Here is a 19,970-nt window from a genome sequence, read left to right on the forward strand (position 1 = left end):
GACGTAAACCAATGTAATTAAATGGTTTCAAAAATCAGAAGAAGCGGGTTTACATGTAAACCAATACACTTATAACCAAATAAACAGCTGTAAAAAATACCCGTGGTTCGACGCTTGTTTACAGCAGACATTTTAGATTTCATACTTTACACGTTAAGAAGATAAAAACAAATTTGATTTATTTTAGACTGGTCGTACTTTATCGATCGAATACGCAGTTCCCATAACATTAAGAAACATGGCATACTTTAAACAAATTAAAATGATTCATGAAAATTCTTTCCTGTTAATTTCAGCCTTGAATTACGGCTCTAATGAAAGTTATCTCAAAAACAAGAATATGTCAGCAATTCTCTAATAAGCCGACCAAATTGAAAAGGTCACGTAAAAGCGACTGCACCGTACGTACGGGTAATCTTCGCAAATTAGCAGCTTGGTAACCGATGTTTTGTACAGTTAAGCAGAAAAACGTTATTCGTGAAGCCGATTTTTTAATATTTTTTAAGTGCAGTACCATATTACACAATTTTTACTAGTTAATAAAAGTGTAATATCATAGTGTATAATTTATAGTGTGATTTAAAACAATACAAACATATATACATGTAGCTATATTTTTAGTACTTAATTTGTTGTTTCTGTTAAACCAAATGTTTTATTTTGATACCACAACGCAAAGCCACGCTAAAAACGTTTTAACGTTCTTGATGCTAGTCAGAGCAGCGCGCATCGCTGTGTGCAATGCAACGCAACAGCTATATGCCTTGTCTTACTTACTCTTTAGCTGTGAGCAAAAATGTTGATGCTAAGGCAAAGCAATACATATAATTTGTATGAGACTGATTTTTTAAATAAAAATAATGAATCTTAACCATTTTATTATTTTAACTAACCTGACCAGAAAACTTTTGTATTCAACTGTACTAACAAAACATCTATATTATCCTGTTCATTTCAGATGGTTGCGCTTATGTATGGTGCGGTCGCTTTTATGTGACCTTTTCAATTTGGTCGGCTCATTAGAGAATTGCTGACATAATCTTGTTTTTGAGATAACTTTCATTAGAGCCGTAATTCAAAGCTGCAATTAACAGGAAGGAATTTTCAGGAATCATTTTAATTTGTTTAAAGTATGCCATGTTTCTTAATGTTATGGGAACTGCGTATTTGATCGCTAAAGTACGACCAGTCTAAAATAAATCAAATTTGTTTTTATCTTCTTAATGTGTAAAGTATGAAATCTAATATTTCTGATGTAAACAAGCGTCGAACCACGGGTATTTTTTACAGCTGTTTATTTGGTTATAAGTGTATTGGTTTACATGTAAACCCGCTTCTTCTGATTTTTGAAACCATTTAATTACATTGGTTTACGTCAACCAAATCAAAAACTAATGATTAAACAAATTTAAACAAATTGAGGTCTTTTATTGGTATTTTTTTCAAACTTCTGCGTTGAGCCGTTTTCGAGATCTGGGAAATCCCAAAACGTTACCGCAGCAAAATCTTAAATAACTAAAGAACTATACCACACACAAATTTTGCTATTTATAAACATTTACTACGCAACAAAAGCTATCTATTCATGTATTTGGTTCCGTGCTGAAACTAATTTTTGAAAGACGATTTTGCCTGGGTAACGTTTTAAACGTTACTCCAGCAAAATTTGTTTTTCTTAAATAACTTAAAAACTACAATTCAAACAAATTTTGCTATTAGTAAACAAATTGCTCCTCATGATACACTAATTATTTGTTTAAGTCTCATCTCTCTAAAGCAAAACATTTTGCCTGGGTAACGCACACGTTTTATTATTCGATAGTATAAATCACGTTTTGCATTTTAGTTTACATTCCTAGTCGCGTAAATAGATTTTTTGGATTTATATGATTTTGTATTGTATATTTGTGTGTTTGGTACCGTTTTCTTAAAGTATTAACCATATGATTTTATATAATTTTCGACTGTTATAATAAATTGTAATTTGGCATTTATTTTATAATTATTTTTTAAAAATGAAATATCTTATCAATTAAGAAGAAAAAAGTATAATCCAAACTTTATCTGTACAATAATTAAGCGCTTTGAATGAAAACGTGCATTAATAATAATTAATATTTGTAGTGTTGCTGTAATTGAATGTACGATGATTTTTTTGTAATATAAGTGACTGTCTAATGTCTAATAAATATTCATAATAAACATGTTACCTCTATCATACAAATATGCAAAGAAAATATATTATCTAAATAAGAAGTCAAATGTATCATTCTTTTGCATATTTGTATGAGATTGGCCCTAAATGTATAAATAATAAATTACAGACAATAGTTACGTTGTTTAGGTAGTTTGTAGGCACCTAAAGATTTATGCCGTTGATTAATGTATTCATGTATAAATAAAGTACTGCAAATGACTTGTGTGTTTTATTGAAATACCTGTATTTATAGATACCTGTATTTTCTCTGGAACGCGTATCAAGCTGTTATATGGAATACTCAAGTTTACGGTTCCTTGATGCTGTGAAAAATTAAACTTTGAAATTCACAAGGGAATCAAAACCTACAGGGTACTTCCCATGTCTTGAAATTTGGTACACAGTAACAACTTACAACACAGATGTGGGAATAATTTCGAAAAATTTGAATTTTGTATTACTTACATTATATTATTTAAAAAAAATAATTTTAAACTTACAACCCCTTTACTCATGAACGCTTACATGTACATAAAACTAGCGGTCCGCCCCGGCTTCGCCCGTGGTTAATGTTTATGTTGTATTTCCTTAAGACCATCCTCGTACTTCAAGGAATATTATAGAACATGCATCAGTGACCCATCGAATTCTAGGTACACAATAGTCAATACACATACATAATAAGCATTGTAAGTGGGTTAGGTTAAAAAATAAAACGAATTTCTTACTAACCATAATATTTATTTCTTTATAATATTTGAACTCTCATTATCTAAAATATCTACACATATGCCCTGGTATGTACATATGATAGCCAAAAATAATTTCAGAAAAATATACAAAGTTACTTCCAACAATGAATTTTGAAACAACAATATTACATTAAGTACAATACGAGACATACATACGTAGTATTCTTAAGTAATGTTAGAAACACTAAGCACAATTTAAATAGGAATTTATAAAAATAAATAAGCGCTCCTGTTAGTAATAAGATTGGTTGGTAGTTAAATGCGAAAATGTTGTTTAAAAAATATAATTCAGTATAGTTACATCTCTTCAATTTGAACACGAAAAATAAGAGAGATGAATATAGATGTAGAGCGCTTTGTTTATTTTTATTCAAAAATGATGTTCATCTTTGCAAGACCAACACGAGTACATAATGACACTTACGATATTAAGACGGAAACAGATAACTTCAAATTATACATGGAAGTGAGCAATTTTTTTTATAAAGAACTAACATTGTTCAGCACTACCGTTGGAATTTTCAAACTTTGGATATATTAAGAATTCTGAACCTATTGGAATACGGTATAAGGAAACCTTGAAACGATAATCAGGTTTTTATTGATCCCTCTTTCAGTCCTGCTGAAATTGTCCGAAAGTAATTCTTATGTATTGAGAGAAATTAAATGTCTCAAGGCTTACCGTAAAAACTTTATTTCAATGATTGTAGGAATAAATTGAACTACGAAAATAAATTATTTATAATACTAATTTTATAACAATTCCGTGATACCCATTATTCGGCATTTAATAAAGTTACTTTAAGTGCATGTGCTGTGTATTCTAGAAACATCAAGTGCAATGACATTAAGTGTTGAATTACATAGACGTGCTCAGAATTATCGATTAAGTACTAACTTTTTCTTTCTATTACAATAAGTACAAAAATAGGTACGCAGTGCTCGCGAGTGATATGCGTTAGTCGGTTATATTTTGACGAAAAAATTATATACGGAATGTAAAAATACAACAATAATTGTGCAAAGTAATTGTGCCTTCTTTGAAATAGACCAACTAGGTTCTATCGCAAAACAAAACTTGTTTTCAAAAAAACCCTGTTACACTGCAACCCCAAGTTGTTAATTACGAAAACAAAAATTTTATAACAAATGTATCGACTTTTTCTTAGAAACCGATTCTATTTAAATAAAAGTAACAGAGAAATCTGAAGAAAAAAAGAACGTGGAAAACAAATCAACATTAAAAATAAATCACACTAAACTTACACCATTCTTTAAACAAATTGAACATAATATTATTACAGTTTTGTTCGACTTAAAAGGTAAATTATCTATTTAAAAATAACCCCTCATAAAAAATACACGTAAACAAAGATTCAGAAACGGTGTTAAAGTCAATAATCTACAAATTTACAATTATATACAAAGAAGGGAAAATATATCCAAAAATCCTATTTTACAAAGCACACAGTTCTTTAAGATAAAATACTGTATTTTGTTTGTTCCACACTGTGTAAAGACAATGCGATCGGACCTATTTTAATACTGTCCATGGACGAATGTTTCGCAGAAACTCTTATTCTAACATAATATACAAGAACTAGTGTGCAGAGCTTAAGCAAGGTGCGTTTCAACAGTTAAGTACAACATCCATAAGTGTATAATTACTTTGTTCTCTCTATAAATTAATAGACATTTAGAATCTGGCACATGATAACAAATTCTCATATATCTTACTCACACTGGGAGTGCAATTCTCCGTTTTCCTTCACTGGGGAAACCACGCCGTGACGTTAGTCGTCACTACGAATGATTACGTATTGAAGCGGATACTGAGCTTACGTCAAACATTAGGAATATAATTACTGTGCTCGAACGTGGTCTACGAATCTATAAGCGTCCTAGTTTAACTTCAAAACATTTATATAATATAACAACGTCGAACGTCCAATAAACATTTATTAATTTGATACAATTACCGTAAAGTATTAGAAAAAATAAGTACAATTAAGAATTAAGTCGTTAAGATCGCATTGAAGCGAACGTTTCAAGCGCTCAAAGATTAAGACTAATTACGTACATTATATAAAAATAAGCTGAATATAAAAAAAAATATCAACAGACGTAAGTTATTCTTTCGGAACTCAGTCATTACTGTCATTGTAGGAACAATTATATTATATTTTTAGTTAAAAAAAATCACAATAATTGGCGGTCTTAATACATTAATCTGAACTTGATGAAAGAAACCTACACGAGAATTTATTTTTTGATTCATGTAGATTTATCTCTTTAAGTACACGAAATTAGCTCAGACTTCGTCAATAATATTTACGACTTGTGCAATACTACACTGAATATTATTAGTTCGCTGCTTAAATTTTCGTTTTTCTTTAATTCAATGCGAAACAGTATATAATTCTAATCACCTTATTTTTTTTTATATATGACGCAATAAAACATTCAGCGAAGGCAATGGCTAGCTTTTTAGTGGTGATTATTATTATTTCTTAAATATTTTTTACCAATGACTCGATCTTAGCTTTTCGGCAGTTTGCTAACTTTTTCGGCAATTTCAAAAGTAAGTTTAAGTATGTAATTCAAACGTTTTCGATTTCAGATCAGTTTACGTACATGATCGGTTTACGAACATCAAATATAACCCCACCCGCAAACGTTATAAGAAATAGAGTGTCGCCATAACAGTAAAACATTTGGAACACACATACATTTTGTTCTATCAATGATAATTGTTATCATTTCAGCATAGCAACCCACCTACCTAAAAACCAAGTGATTTTGCAATTAGATATACATCGAAACTTGGTTTATTTGCGGTGGGTTTAATAATCACGGTCAATTGTGTGATCGGGCGACACTCTCGTGCCTGAGTGAGATCACTCATTTGCCGGCGCGGGGTACCACTCAAGCGCGGGTTTGGGGCGCCAGGGGAGAGCGGGCGGGGGGCGCCGGGCGACAGGATCTTCTATAGTCGTGTTAGGGCGCCAGTCTATCGCTGGGGGTTCATCCGAAGTCGGGGCGGCGCGTTCGTCGAGAGCGGGCAAGGGGCGCCATTCAAGAGCCGGGACTGTACGTTCGGGGGGCCAGGTGGGCTCGGGGGAGGCGCGCGGGGAGGGGCTCCAGTCGATGAGCGCGGGCGGGGGCGGGGCCGCGGGTCAGTCGAGCGCCGGCGCCAGGAACGGGTTGGTGGCGGCGTGCCCGGCGAACGACGCAGCGCGGGGCGCGGCGGCTAGAGGCGGGGCTCGAGCCACTCGCCCCAGCCACGCCTCGGGGTGCGGCAGGCCGCCCGCCGCCGGTACCGGCTCCTCGGCCAGTGCGCGCAGACCCAGCGATAGCTGCTGGCACATCTCCGCCACCGGGTCTGGGGCAACTGCCTCCTGCGATTAATAGAATAAATCGTTTGTTAATCGGCTTTTGTGGAATAAACATGCTATTTATACAAGGACTTGATATTTTTTATATTAATTATTCATAACTTAATACAAATAACAGGTTTGGCTACTTTAAGTTAATATACAGGGTGTTTTGCACATGGACCGACATGATTTTTTGGGGGGTAGGGGGGGTCATGTCCTGTTTTTCCCCGTAAGACCCAATATCCTAAGTCTCACGGTAGTCTAGATATGTTTTTTTTTAATTTTTTTGAAATCTACGCGAAATCTTGCCTTTAAATCGTCCTAACTTTTTTGTTAGTGGTTATAATACCACAAAACAAAGTATGCTTGTATTCTACAATGTTTTCTTATTCTAAATAAATCATTACATGTTACAATTGATATCCACAAAAAAACTTCTGAGCTTTCAAAGTGGTAAATCGGTGTAAATGTTATGAAAAGTGACAACTTATCAATTCATTAAAAAAAAACTAAAGTTCATTTTGAATTTAGCTTTTTTTTAAAAAGTTCTTTACTTATTACCCTTTCTAACGATATGCTACATGACAGAAATAATACATCAGGGATCGACCTAAGAGATACTTTGTTGCTAGTTGCGACAAGATTTCGCCCAATAACACCAGTTCAAACATTTACGTTGAATTTTCGCTGAAAGGAAGTCTGCCTTTTTTTTGCGGATTTTGGCCCCTTTTTCCCAGTGATGCAAATTGTGCAGATTTGCTATGCCTTCATGGCTAATTTGATCGCTTCTCGGCCTTTTGGCTAAGATCAAAGTTCTTTTCAGCTTAATATTATCTTGACCCTAGCAATAAAGTATCTCTTAGGTCGACCCCTGATGTATTATTTCTGTCATGTAGCATATCGTTAGAAAGGGTAATAAGTAAAGAACTTTTTAAAAAAAAGCTAAATTCAAAATGAACTTTAGTTTTTTTTTTAATGAATTGATAAGTTGTCACTTTTCATAACATTTACACCGATTTACCACTTTGAAAGCTCAGAAGTTTTTTTGTGGATATCAATTGTAACATGTAATGATTTATTTAGAATAAGAAAACATTGTAGAATACAAGCATACTTTGTTTTGTGGTATTATAACCACTAACAAAAAAGTTAGGACGATTTAAAGGCAAGATTTCGCGTAGATTTCAAAAAAATTAAAAAAAAAACATATCTAGACCACCGTGAGACTTAGGATATTGGGTCTTACGGGGGAAAACAGGACATTACCCCCCCTACCCCCCAAAAAATCATGTCGGTCCATGTGCAAAACACCCTGTATATTTTTTATATGACAATCAATTCATGGTTATAAAATTCTTATAATTCTTAAAATATGTCTGACAAAATTGTAATAAAATTAAAAAAAAAACAAAGGATACATACCTCGATAACGTCATCAGAACGCTGTGTATTCGCGGATGAGGGCAAGGCAGGCACGGGCGGAGTGGCGGGCAAAGCGGGAACCGCGGGCAGAGCTGGCAGAGCGGGCAGAGCGGGCAGTGCGGGCACAGCGGGCTGTGTGGGCAGTGCGGGCAGAGCGCTTTGCGGTGAGCCCAGCCCCATTCGCTGTCGCTCCACGTTCGACGGCAACTCGCTTATGCGGAGCGACATCTGCCGTTTGAATGGCGAACTGAAAATTAAAAATAACAATTAGATTCTACTTTCTTAATTTTTCATGTAAATGAAACTAACCATAGAGATCCTTGTCCTTAGATTTTATAAAACCACACTCATCTTAAATACAAACAAAAAACTAATATTATTTTTTATTTTAAAGTGATATTAATTCACAAAAAATATTTTTTTCTATTTTTTTATATGCGGTATGGTATGTAAGGTAGTTATATAGATGCTTTCTCTATAATTAACTAAATACATACTTGTTGTTAAGATGCGCGAAGCCCCTAAAGGAGCCCTGCCGCTCGAGCAGGTGCGGCGCGGCGTGCGGGCGCTCCACCGCGAAGGGGTTGTGCGGCGTGGCGCGGGGCCCCGTGGCGGGGGCGGAGGCCGGCGGGGGGCCCGGGGGCGCGGGGGCTACGTGCGGTGCTACCGGCAGCTCCACGTCAGCTTCTGATACGCGCCGACCTATCACTGAAATAATACATTTCTCATTAATAAATATACACACACCGGCACAATTAGCGGAACAGAAACCGATACGCGAGAACATCGTCTGGGATTTGAACGAATGGCAGCAGGTTCTCTTTACTGATGAGTGCAGAGTTCTTTTAAAACAGATCAATGGGAGACAGCGAATATGGAGACACAGAGGAGAACGCCAAATACATATAGTCTAATTTTGAACACACAGTGGCTTATGGTGGCGGCTCGATAATGGTTTGGGGAGGGATATGTTTGAGAGCTCGCACGGAGTTATTGATAGTCACAGGAGGGACCATGACAGCAGATAGATACATCAGAGACATTTAAGAAGAACATGTTGTACCATTTGCCCCATTTATTGGTGACTACATTATTCTAATGCAAGATAATGCTCGTGCTCATAGTGCACAATCGGTACAGGCATATCTGAGCCACGTAGGTATACCGGTGATGCAGTGGCCAGCAAATTCCCCCGATATGAATCCGATAAAGCATGTCTGGGACTTGCTAAAAAGAAGAGTTAAATCCAGAATACCACCCCCCAACAATCTGAATGAACTTGGAAACGAATTACTTGAGAAGTGGGAGCGGTTGCCTCAAGAAATCATCGATAACATAATCTGTAGCAAGCCCAGACGAATGGAAACCTTAATCAGAGCAAGAGGGGGAAACACTCGTTATTCATTTTGCTTTAATTTTATTTTCAAATCATTTAATGCTTACTTTTTTTATTTTTTTGTGATGGTTCATAATCATCTAAAAATTTTACTTATTTCAAATTTCTTAATTTTTCTATAAAAAAATAACGAAGACTTTTCAAAGTCGTTGTTAAAAGATGTTAATCAACTTGTTATTTTGTATCTAATTACATTTTCGTCAAATATATGCGTTATTATCTCATAGTCTCACTTTTTTTTTTGTTCCGCTAATTGTGCCGGTGTGTATATTTTAAATACGAATAAGTTTGCATAATCGCAGAAACTGTTCTATGGCAGCAAATGATGTCTATATTTTGTATACAACATAGTGTAGTTAAAAAAAACATTATTTGTAAAACTAGCTTGACAGAAGATAAGATTGAGCATAGAAGAAAGAAAAAACCTAACAAAATAATTGAATCTAATACATATATAAAATTCACCATATTACTAAAAATATTCGATCGATATTTGCACCGTAATTAATAAATAACTAAGCTGCAAAAACACGTACCCGATTTCCGGAAGGACCCCTGTCTCGTGAACGCGTGACTAGCGGCGTCGATGCTCATAGAGACGGCGCACTCCTTGTCGCGGCGCTGCTTGCGCTCGAGGCAGGCCGCGAACGCGCAGCCCACCGCGTGCGACAGCCGCTCGCCCGAGTCGCGCGACGCCAGGAACCCGTGGCACATCCAGCGACGGGTCGTGCCGTCGCGGCAGATGTAGCTGCAAACAATGGAAATAAATAAATAAAATTAGAAAAAATAAAAATAGAGTAAGTATTAAGTTTCCAAAACGTAAGAAGTGAAACTTAGGGATAAGAAAAAATGTCACGCCTACGGCGTAACGCAAAAATGTCACGCCTACGGAGTAACGCAAAAATGTCACGCCTACAGCGTAACGCAAAAATGTTACACTAAAGGGCATTGAAACTTTCTGGCATATCAAACCCGCCGCCATTTTGATTTTTTTTCAAAATCGCGGCGCACGATTAAAGTGGTATGTATGGATAGAGGACACATAGACAAACAATAAATGTCTAACAACATAGTACCCTAAAGCGTCACATTACCGAGATATTTGGAGGTAAATAACAGTTTATTGGAAGAAAGTAGGTAGATTCATTACATAAAAACATACATACATTACATAAAAATGTAAGTAATGTAATGAATACCTACTTTCTTCCTGTAATAATAATAATCTACCTGGGAGTGATTATTTGGAGATAATATCATGCATATAGACACGTAATAAGTCTATTTTTAGTGTTTGTCGTACTCATAAGTGAATATTTACCTCCAAATATCTCGGTAATGTGACGCTTTAGGGTACTGTCTTATTAGACATTTTTTGTTCGTCTAGGTGTCCTCTATCCATACATACCACTTAAATCGTGCGCCGCGATTTTGAAAAAAAATCAAAATGGCGGCGGGTCGATATGCCAGCGTCCATACAAAAAGTTTCAAACCCCTTTTTGTCCAACCCCGATAAAGAAGTTTCACTTCAAATATTTGAGATTGTTCGTGAATCAAGCTCTCGATTCAGCGCCATATTGCAAGTTATGTTATAACGGCTAGGCGTTGCCCCGGTTAGGGATAATGACGCGAGTTCTAGCCCCGCCTCGTGATCAAAATGTATCTATTCTTAAAACAAATCTTAAGTCATAAAATAATCACTCCGCTGCGACGTGACAGAAAGACGAACAAACAAACACACTTTCACGTTTATAATATTCTACAATAAGTAATAAGCATTTATTGAAAACTAATAAACATAAGTGGAACTAATGCGAATGTACTTTCATTAAATTATTTTATAATCCACCATTAATTAAGCCGATTGTGTTCATAAACGATTTCGCCACGGTAAAACAATAAATCAATGCAAAATATATAAATTTTCTTCGTCAAATTATTTACAATCACAACACGTCTATAGTGGAATTTTAAATAAATAAATTGTTGGTATGATTATAGTAGAGCCATTTTAATAGGCAACATTTGACAGTTCAACAAAATTCAACAACGTAACCTAGTAACGACGACATAGAATAACATGATATTTCGTTTTGTTAGAACTGCATATTTGCTTAACTTTTTTCAATTATGATTACATATTTATAATAATAATGACCGATACAAGTAATTTTAAGATTTCATTTTACTGATAAACCATACTAAACATAATAAATAATTTCTGAATTCAAGAACTGACGTCGCTACAATTTTGTGTCAATAAACCTTTTTTCTTTTTAAATACCAGAGACGTTACTCTAAAAATCGAAATCTGACATCTAGAATCGAATGCATTGATTACTTGTGAATAAAAATCATCATAAATTAATAAATTCGATTGACAAATGTTTCAAATCCGTATCGATTAATTCACTTTAATCGATGTTTTTAAGCAGGTTACCTCTCTACGAAGATAAAATTGATAGACGTCAAATGTTGCCTATTAAATTGGCTCGACTATAGTTATCATGCTGTGTCAGATGATCAATTGATACAATAAATTATTTTGACCATGCGTGTCTGTACTTTGTGCATAGCTACATACATACATAGTACGTACCTACATCACATCTACACTAATATTATAAACAGGAAAACTTTGTTTGTTTGATTGTAATGAATAGGCTCATAAACTAATGGACCGATTTTAAAAATTCTTTCACCATTAGAAAGCTACATTATCCACAAGTAATATAGGCTATATATCATAATGCTAAGACCAACAGGAGCGGAGTAATGCGGGTGAAACCGCGCGGCACAGCTAGTAATATATAAATTGGGGAGGATTGTTAAAACTTTTTAAATAAAAACCTTGGATTACCATTTATTTTCTATTGAATATTGATTAATGATTATTTATTAGGTACATGTCTTATAAGTTCCCAATCTATTTTAACTGAAACATCGTCCAATCCAAGTAGAAATATGACCTTAAACGTCCCGTATTCGTCCTACAGCTTATCAGTGCATTTAACCTGTTACTTGTAACTATTTACTTGTGTACAGATCAATATAAAATGGAACCTTAAGGTGGATGTTCCGACCGTCCCTCCATACATTTTTGATTACCTCTAAACACTTAACACAGACACTATTTCTTTAAAACTAATCATTTTATCACTTCTCTATAATGAAATGTGTGCGCGTTCGACCTTTTTAATCAATAATTTACAATATTTACTTAGAAAAACAACAGTAAAATACCGGAAAAATTTGACACTTCTACAGTAGTGTGCGTGACTTTTGCCAAGCGAAACACGACATAAAGCACGACATCTAGCGCATAGACTATATACTTATTACAGATCTAGCGCGTCAATGTCTAAACGAAAGGCGATGTTTAGACATAAGACGCGCTAGATGTCGTGCATTCGCGTTCGTTATCTTATACATAATGAGCATAATTCTAATAAATCAAAGTTCTGTGTAAAAATTGAGTAATTTCATTTCCAATCGTTCAAAGAAAATAACAATAAAATAAAATAAAACTAATGACCTTAGAAACTATGTTTTTTTTTGTAAACAATTTATTACTCATTATTGTTCGTCCGTCGTAGGTCTGTAAACTGTATTGTACCACAATTGTACACTGAAGGTAAATGGTACTGTAGGTACTTTAGTTCGGCGTCGTCGTCGGCTTGATATAAATTACATTCTTGATTTCATTGACACGCGCTATGATTTGCGCGCGGAATTTCTTGTGTTGTGAATTTATTTTTGTATGCTATGCATTTTAATTGATTCAAATTGCAATGTTTCTCTAGTATGCATTTGAGACTATATTGTAAATTGTAATAATTGATCGTGGGTATAGTAATTAATTATTCTAATAACGCAATTAGTAATATATGTATTTTCGGTGGGATTCAAAACAAAAAATTGGCCCGTGATTTTTATGAAATTTCACCACATTGCAAATCACATCAATCATAGTTCATACACATGTATGACGAAAGTGATTAGTATTGTGGCTAACATTGACTCATCAGTTCATCACTGAAACCAGTGATAAATCAGTACCTATATCATATTGTGTTTGAATATTTTTAAACAATGATATAAGTATACAATTATTATAAATCGGTAAACTATCAAAGTAATCACAAACTTGCAAACATTGGTAAAATGTCCAGTAGTTTATGAGCCTATTCATTACAATCAAACAAACAAACAAAGTTTTCCTCTTTATAATATTAGTGTAGACAAACACTATGAATACGATCACGAATGCAAATTCGGGGATTTTCTAATTATTGCTAAATAATAATTGAATTCGTTTTGAAATACTCTATAATTTTTAGTGTATAAATATTAAATAGACATTTATAATGTGGTGCTCATTTTTTTTGTACTGCTAACGCTATTGTAGGTACCTATTTTCGTTGTTTTATTTCAAGTGAACACGGCCATACAATTTTGTCACGAGCCGCCTATGATTGTAGGTACTTTTGTTAGGCTCCTTCGTCGTCCGCGTCGCGTCGGCTCGAAAGTTCTTGATTTCATTGTCACGCGCTATGATTTGCGCGCGGATTTTCTTGTGTTGTGAATTTATTTTTGTATTATTATTATTTTTTATTTTTTTTTTATTTTATTGATTCAAATAAAATATTTCACTAGTATGCATTTGAGACTATATTGTATTATGTATAATTTATCGTAGGTATAGTTATTCTTATAACGCAGTTATATTTTCGGTGGGACAATTTGACCCGTGTTTTTTATGAAATATCACCACGTTGCAAATCACATCAATCATACACACGTATGACGAAAGTATAGTGGCTAACATTGACTCATCAGTTCATCACTGAAACCAGTGATAAATCAGTATATCATATTTTATTGTGTTTGAATATTTTTTAAACAACGATATATTATACAATATTATTATAAATCGGTAAACTACCAAAGTACTTCCGAATTTTCAGACAGACAAACAAGTAGTTTGAACACGCAGTTTTCTTATACTAGTAGCAAAAATCAAAACCATAATATTATGTTTACCTACTATATTTTACTAAAAGTCGAGTGCGTCGAAATCGTAAATAATAATATAATGTTTTTCACCTTCCTGGTTATTTTCCCATAGTAAATAGTGTTTTAGGTTTGTTGTTGTAGGTAGGAATAATAATAATTATTCTTACTTGTTGGTTATGAAATGTATATAATTGAAATAATTTACTTTTACAAATCATTAGTGATATTAGTTTTGAGTGAAAATGCTTGGATCAGCATAATATTATATGGTACTTCAAATACATGTTTTGATAAAAAAACAATAGTGTAATAAAATAAAACTGCGTTTTATTGTAATCAATGTTGACAGTTTTAAATTCCAAAATTATTGATCAATAAAATAGTTTACACCAACAAATATAACTTTTATTTTTATAACCATCGTTCATAATATAAACCGTAGCAGGTGGCGTTTTGAAGTTCTGTCTACTCATACAGAAAAATGGAAAACTTGTTTTTTTTGTAAACAATATATTACTCATTATTGTTGTTTGGCTGTGTGTTTGGCAACTCGAAGCGTGGTCGTCCGTCGTAGGTACCGGCGTCGCGTCATCGCTCGTCCGCGTCGGCTTGATATAAAACATTCTTGATTTCATTGACACGCGCTATGATTTGCGCGCGGAATTTCTTGTGTTGTGAATTTATTTTTGTATGCTATGCATTTTAATTGAATCAAATTGCAATATTTCTCTAGTATGCATTTGAGACTATATTGTAATAATTGATCGTGGGTAGGTATAGTAATTAATTATTCTAATAACGCAATTATATTTTCGGTGGGATTCAAAACAAAAAATTGGCCCGTGATTTTTATGAAATTTCACCACATTGCAAATTATATATTATACAATTACAATTACAATTATTATAAATCGGTAAACTATCAAAGTAATCACAAACTTGCAAAATATGCTTTTCCGAATTTTCAGACAGACACACAATTTTATTAGTTTGTTTTAGCAAAGTAGGTACCTATACCTATACGCTTACGTCGCGCGTCGCGTCGCGTCGTCGAAAACGGTGCGCCCAGAAACAAACATACCTACCTAATTCAGTTACAATCCTTTTTTTGTTCCGTAATATATTGTATTCTAATACGATTTTTTTTATTCGTCGGCCAGTTCTACTAGGTATAAAAAGATAAAATTGAAATATAATAATTATTGTAGCGACAGCCATATGTTACTATGTTTTCGTAAATATGTTTTTCACCTTCCTGGTTATTTTCACATAATCTTATATATATATAAATGAATCGCAAAATGTGTTGGTAAGCGCATAACTCGAGAACGGCTGAACCGATTTCGATAATTCTTTTTTTATTATATTCCTTGAAGTACGAGGATGGTTCTTATGTAGAGAAAACGTAAACATGTACCACGGGCGAAGCCGGGGCGGACCGCTAGTCTAATATAAAAATGAATCGCAAAATGTGTTGGTAAGCGCATAACTCGAGAACGGCTGAACCGATTTCGATAATTCTTTTTTTATTATATTCCTTGAAGTACGAGGATGGTTCTTACTTCTTATGGAGAGAAAACGTAAACATGTACCACGGGCGAAGCCGGGGCGGACCGCTAGTAAATAATAAAATAATAAATAGTGTATTAGATTTGTTATTGTATCTTGTATACCTACGAATAATTATTCTTACGTCTTGTTGGGAAATGTTCAAATACCTACATATTGAAATAATTTACTGTTACAAATCATTAGTGTTATTAGGTAGTTTTGAGTGAATAGGCATGAATCAGAAATTCAGAATATAATATGCTACTAACTACTCAAATACATACACGCCAAACTTGTTTTACATTCACGCCATCTAGAGTTCAATCTTTATCATTTTTGTATACGTCTGTGTGTGTAAACGACCCTGTATGCAATGACAGATGTTAAAACGCATGGTTTTACCGAATTGGGTGGATTTTAAGGCAATGATATGACATATTTAAATAAAATATAATATTCAGTAATCGCCATGACTATTCCTACGACCTTAATCTTTTCCAATTACGCAAAAACTCAAATAAACTAGAAATGTAGAATTCAGCGCCATCTAGCGGGACATTGGCTGGGAACAGATCGTAGCAATCACCTTAAGGAAACATACTCAATTAGATAATTAAGTTTATATTAAAGAAGCATTTAAGGTGGCAATTGTGCGGCTTCGTTCTGCTAAAGAGTGCAGTAGAGAGATAGCTAAGGCGACGCGAAGTCGGTGTAGTAATTCAAGTCGTTATATAACACCCGTCTCGAATAACACTTAATGCTAACATAAACACATTTTTATTACAGCTTCGGCTTCATATGATAAAAGTACTTTATTGCTATCAGTTTTAAGGCATATGAACGATTATGTTTGGATAGTGTGTTTAATATGCTTATGCTATTGACTTCCTCTTTGACGTAATAGTTCCCAGATTATTAATGAAATAATGATATTTTACTTTATAAAATAATTGTTTACAAATCTGAGTCAATATTTTATAAACTGTTGAGCTGATTTATATTATTTTTAGCTTTATTTTATTAGGTTTATTTTAACAATGTTAGATACATGTTCGTTGAAGAATTTAAAATAATAATAGAAAAACAGCGTCGCTATAATTTTACATACAATGTTGAAGGTCAAATATCAAGTCAATAGCTCCAATGAAACGAACTGGTTGGATGAGAATTGTTAATAAGAACGTTACGAACGATAGATTTATTCAGTTAAAAAACAAACTAGAAACCTTCGTAATAATGACTTTATTATGAAGATAAAAAATGTGTGTAAGAAATAGTAAATGCAAAATGGTTTTATTGAAACTAAATCGTCCCACAAAGCACATACAATTTAAAATCAAAACTAGACGGCGATTATAATTTGTTAATGTATTAGGACTAATTCCTTTATCCAGTCTAATCCTCGCTTTATCACTAAATTAGATTAAATATGGTCGTAATTAACTTTTGTCGATATCAATGTCGCAGCCAAGTCAGACCCTTAATTAAACGGCTGATTAAGTTAGATGGCTTGTATGCTACAATGTATAACAATGTGATAACCGATACCCTATTAGCATTCGTATGGTATTAGTTAACGTAAAATACATTTAGCTCTATATATAAAAAAGTCGTGTTAGTTAGACAACGTATCACGTAAGAATGGCTAAATGGATCTCTGGTTCGTTGTATTCATTTTCACTAGGATAAAATTTACAAAAAAAGAACGACTACGCACGCGAACCTAGGGCGAACAGCTAGTAAACTAATATAACTAAACTTAAATCGATTTAACATTGAACGGATTGTGCATACTTAGATAAATACATCAGTCAGAATAGTACAATCATTCACAAGCTTAAAGGTGAATAATTTATCATTATCTATTTAGAGTCTATGATGGTTCTTTGTTATATAGGGTTTTATATATTCAAAGCACGTAAAATATATGATTACAGTGTTTAAATTGTACTATTGATACAAACTATTCAGTTACCTATATGACATGAGTTTTATATAAGCGCAAAACTTGAGAACTAATTAAGTTAATAATTTAGTTAATTATTTTCTATAATAATCCTTGAAGGACGAGGATGGTTCTTATAGATAGGAAAAGTATGATGTACCCCATACGTAAGATAAAATTAAATTGTTTGATTTTGTGTACCTATATTGTGCGTGTGTGTTAACAATTTTTTTTTACCTGAATCCCCTTTCATGATTTCTGTCTGGAGCGCAGAAGGACACTTTTTCAATGGTCTGATCTACAATGAGCCCCTTGGTTTCCTCTTCGACCACACGCAGACCATCGCCGCTTACGTGTAACACCGCTCGGACCGGACGCCGACGCGAATTCTACAAAATACATACATTTTTTGTAAAGCATAGATTGTAGAGCGATAGAGAGGGAAGGAAACTATAATTAACTATTCGATTGTGAGAGAGATAGATGTGATGAGATGAGTTTTAATACGAAATACATTTTTTTTAAATGCCGATCTTCTCCGATGACTACAATAATACGTAGAAAAGACTTTATATACAATTAAATTTTGCTGATGATATCAAAATGGGCTGGAACCTATACGCTGATATCTTATTTGATTAAAAATCAAATTCGTTTGCTCTACTTTTAAAAAATACTTGATTATGCGAAGGTAGAGCGAGTTTATGAAAAGCTCATGGACTATTAACGATGAATCATTATTATAGTCATTATTATATTATTGTTGCGGAAATATACTTTCTCCATTTCCTATCTATTGTTGTGTCGTTTATTTTCCTTTTTATTGACGCTCCTGTCACACAATGATTTCAGTTTGTATTGATTATAAGTACAAACAATTAACATAAATATTTTTACAGCTTAGGTAGCTAAACAATGCTTAGTTTTAATATCATACTTAAAACCAAATAAATAATGAATATAGTAAACTAGGTAGTCAGCTGATGTAGAAAATTTATTCCTGAGTGACATAGGCCACATTTATGTTCCCATCATATATGAGTGATGTCAGCTGTTATCCTAAGCGTAGCCCTGGACGAACAGGTAGCCATAAAAAAATCATTCTCATGTTTGTGTGAGCATTAGAATCTAGAAGTGCGAGAAGCGCTGACCTCGTCATGAACTCGTACAAAATAGGGCATGAATATGATATCCCACGTGCCATCAGTAACCGCAAGCGTAGGCAAGAACAATGAAATACGATCCACACGCATTCCACTTACTCGAAGGACCTTAAGCGCCTCCTCGCAGACTTGCATGCCCCGCGACTCGAACACCTCGACGCAGCCGAGGTACTTGACGGGGAAGGTGCACGTGCCCGCGCGCACGGCCGCCTCGTCCGCGTGCCACTGGTGCGGGCGCGCCGACTCGGGCGGCGAGCCCTTGCGGCGGCGGAACGACTCGCGGAACGAGCGACGCAGGCGCTCCATGCCGGCGCGCGGCGGCGACAGCGCGGCGCCCGCACGCGCCCGCCTCAACGAGCTGCGGACTGACGATTTCTGAAAACGACATTTTGTTACATTACTTCCATTGAATTTACACTTCAAGGTATATAGCATTGTTTACACAGTTCGATTCGTGTTCGCTTCGCTTCGCGACAAAAGAATCACTGCATCACAGGAACAGCAGATGACGACATTACAGGATTTAAGTATACTAGCTAAAAATGGAAACGAAAAGCAGAACACAATACTTGCGATATCGTAAGAATTCGATTCAAAAGATTGCGATAATATCAAAAGAGTAACAAGGTATTTTATTCAATATCAATTATAATAAATTACATGGTAAAAAATAAAAATGGAACGTTTAAGAATTGAACCATACACTTATATATTCAAAGAGTCAATCGCTTTGTCATATTCAACTTTCTGCTAAGTGCGATGAGCAAACATAATGAACATGTAGGCGCGATCACCAAATAAAGCTCTCGTAGAGAAACTCATGTGAATGTGAAAGTTATAGCACAACGATTCTAACGTTAATGAAGTCTCAAATAAACGCTTTATTAGGAATACCCTCGTTTTTCATTGTATTGTGTTCATGAACCGAAGAACTCAGGAACCCGAAGAACTCAGTAAGAACATTAAAAAATATACAATCATAAATTTTGCCGATAAGCGAAGAGAAATATCAGATGTTGTAACTTGTGAGGTTGCCTATATCTACACTCCTAACTTGCTTGTCATGCTTCATTAAAATCAGTTGCTAGTTGCTACTCTTTCGTTATTCATACATTAAAAATGCTTACAGATATTTTTGGCAACTTGGTATT

General features: G+C 34.5%; 1 protein-coding gene across 3 annotated transcripts in view; it reads right to left on the bottom strand.

Annotated features, from left to right (window-relative positions):
* Positions 1-3,308: 3,308 nt before the first annotated feature.
* LOC123693540 (protein numb) overlaps positions 3,309-19,970 on the bottom strand; it is a 33,606-nt gene continuing 16,944 nt past the window's right edge. For all 3 annotated transcript variants that reach the window (XM_045638699.1, XM_045638700.1, XM_045638698.1), the window contains exons 2-7: positions 18,919-19,194; positions 17,894-18,045; positions 9,681-9,892; positions 8,246-8,456; positions 7,749-7,995; positions 3,309-6,347 (exon numbers count right to left, since the gene is read on the bottom strand). In XM_045638699.1, the coding sequence (XP_045494655.1) occupies positions 6,126-6,347; positions 7,749-7,995; positions 8,246-8,456; positions 9,681-9,892; positions 17,894-18,045; positions 18,919-19,125 (1,251 nt within the window). In that variant the 5' untranslated portion in view covers positions 19,126-19,194 and the 3' untranslated portion in view covers positions 3,309-6,125. The remainder of the gene's footprint in view (positions 6,348-7,748; positions 7,996-8,245; positions 8,457-9,680; positions 9,893-17,893; positions 18,046-18,918; positions 19,195-19,970) is intronic.

The sequence above is a fragment of the Colias croceus genome, chromosome 8 (assembly GCF_905220415.1).
Source record: "Colias croceus chromosome 8, ilColCroc2.1".
Lineage (NCBI taxonomy): Eukaryota > Metazoa > Arthropoda > Insecta > Lepidoptera > Pieridae > Colias > Colias croceus.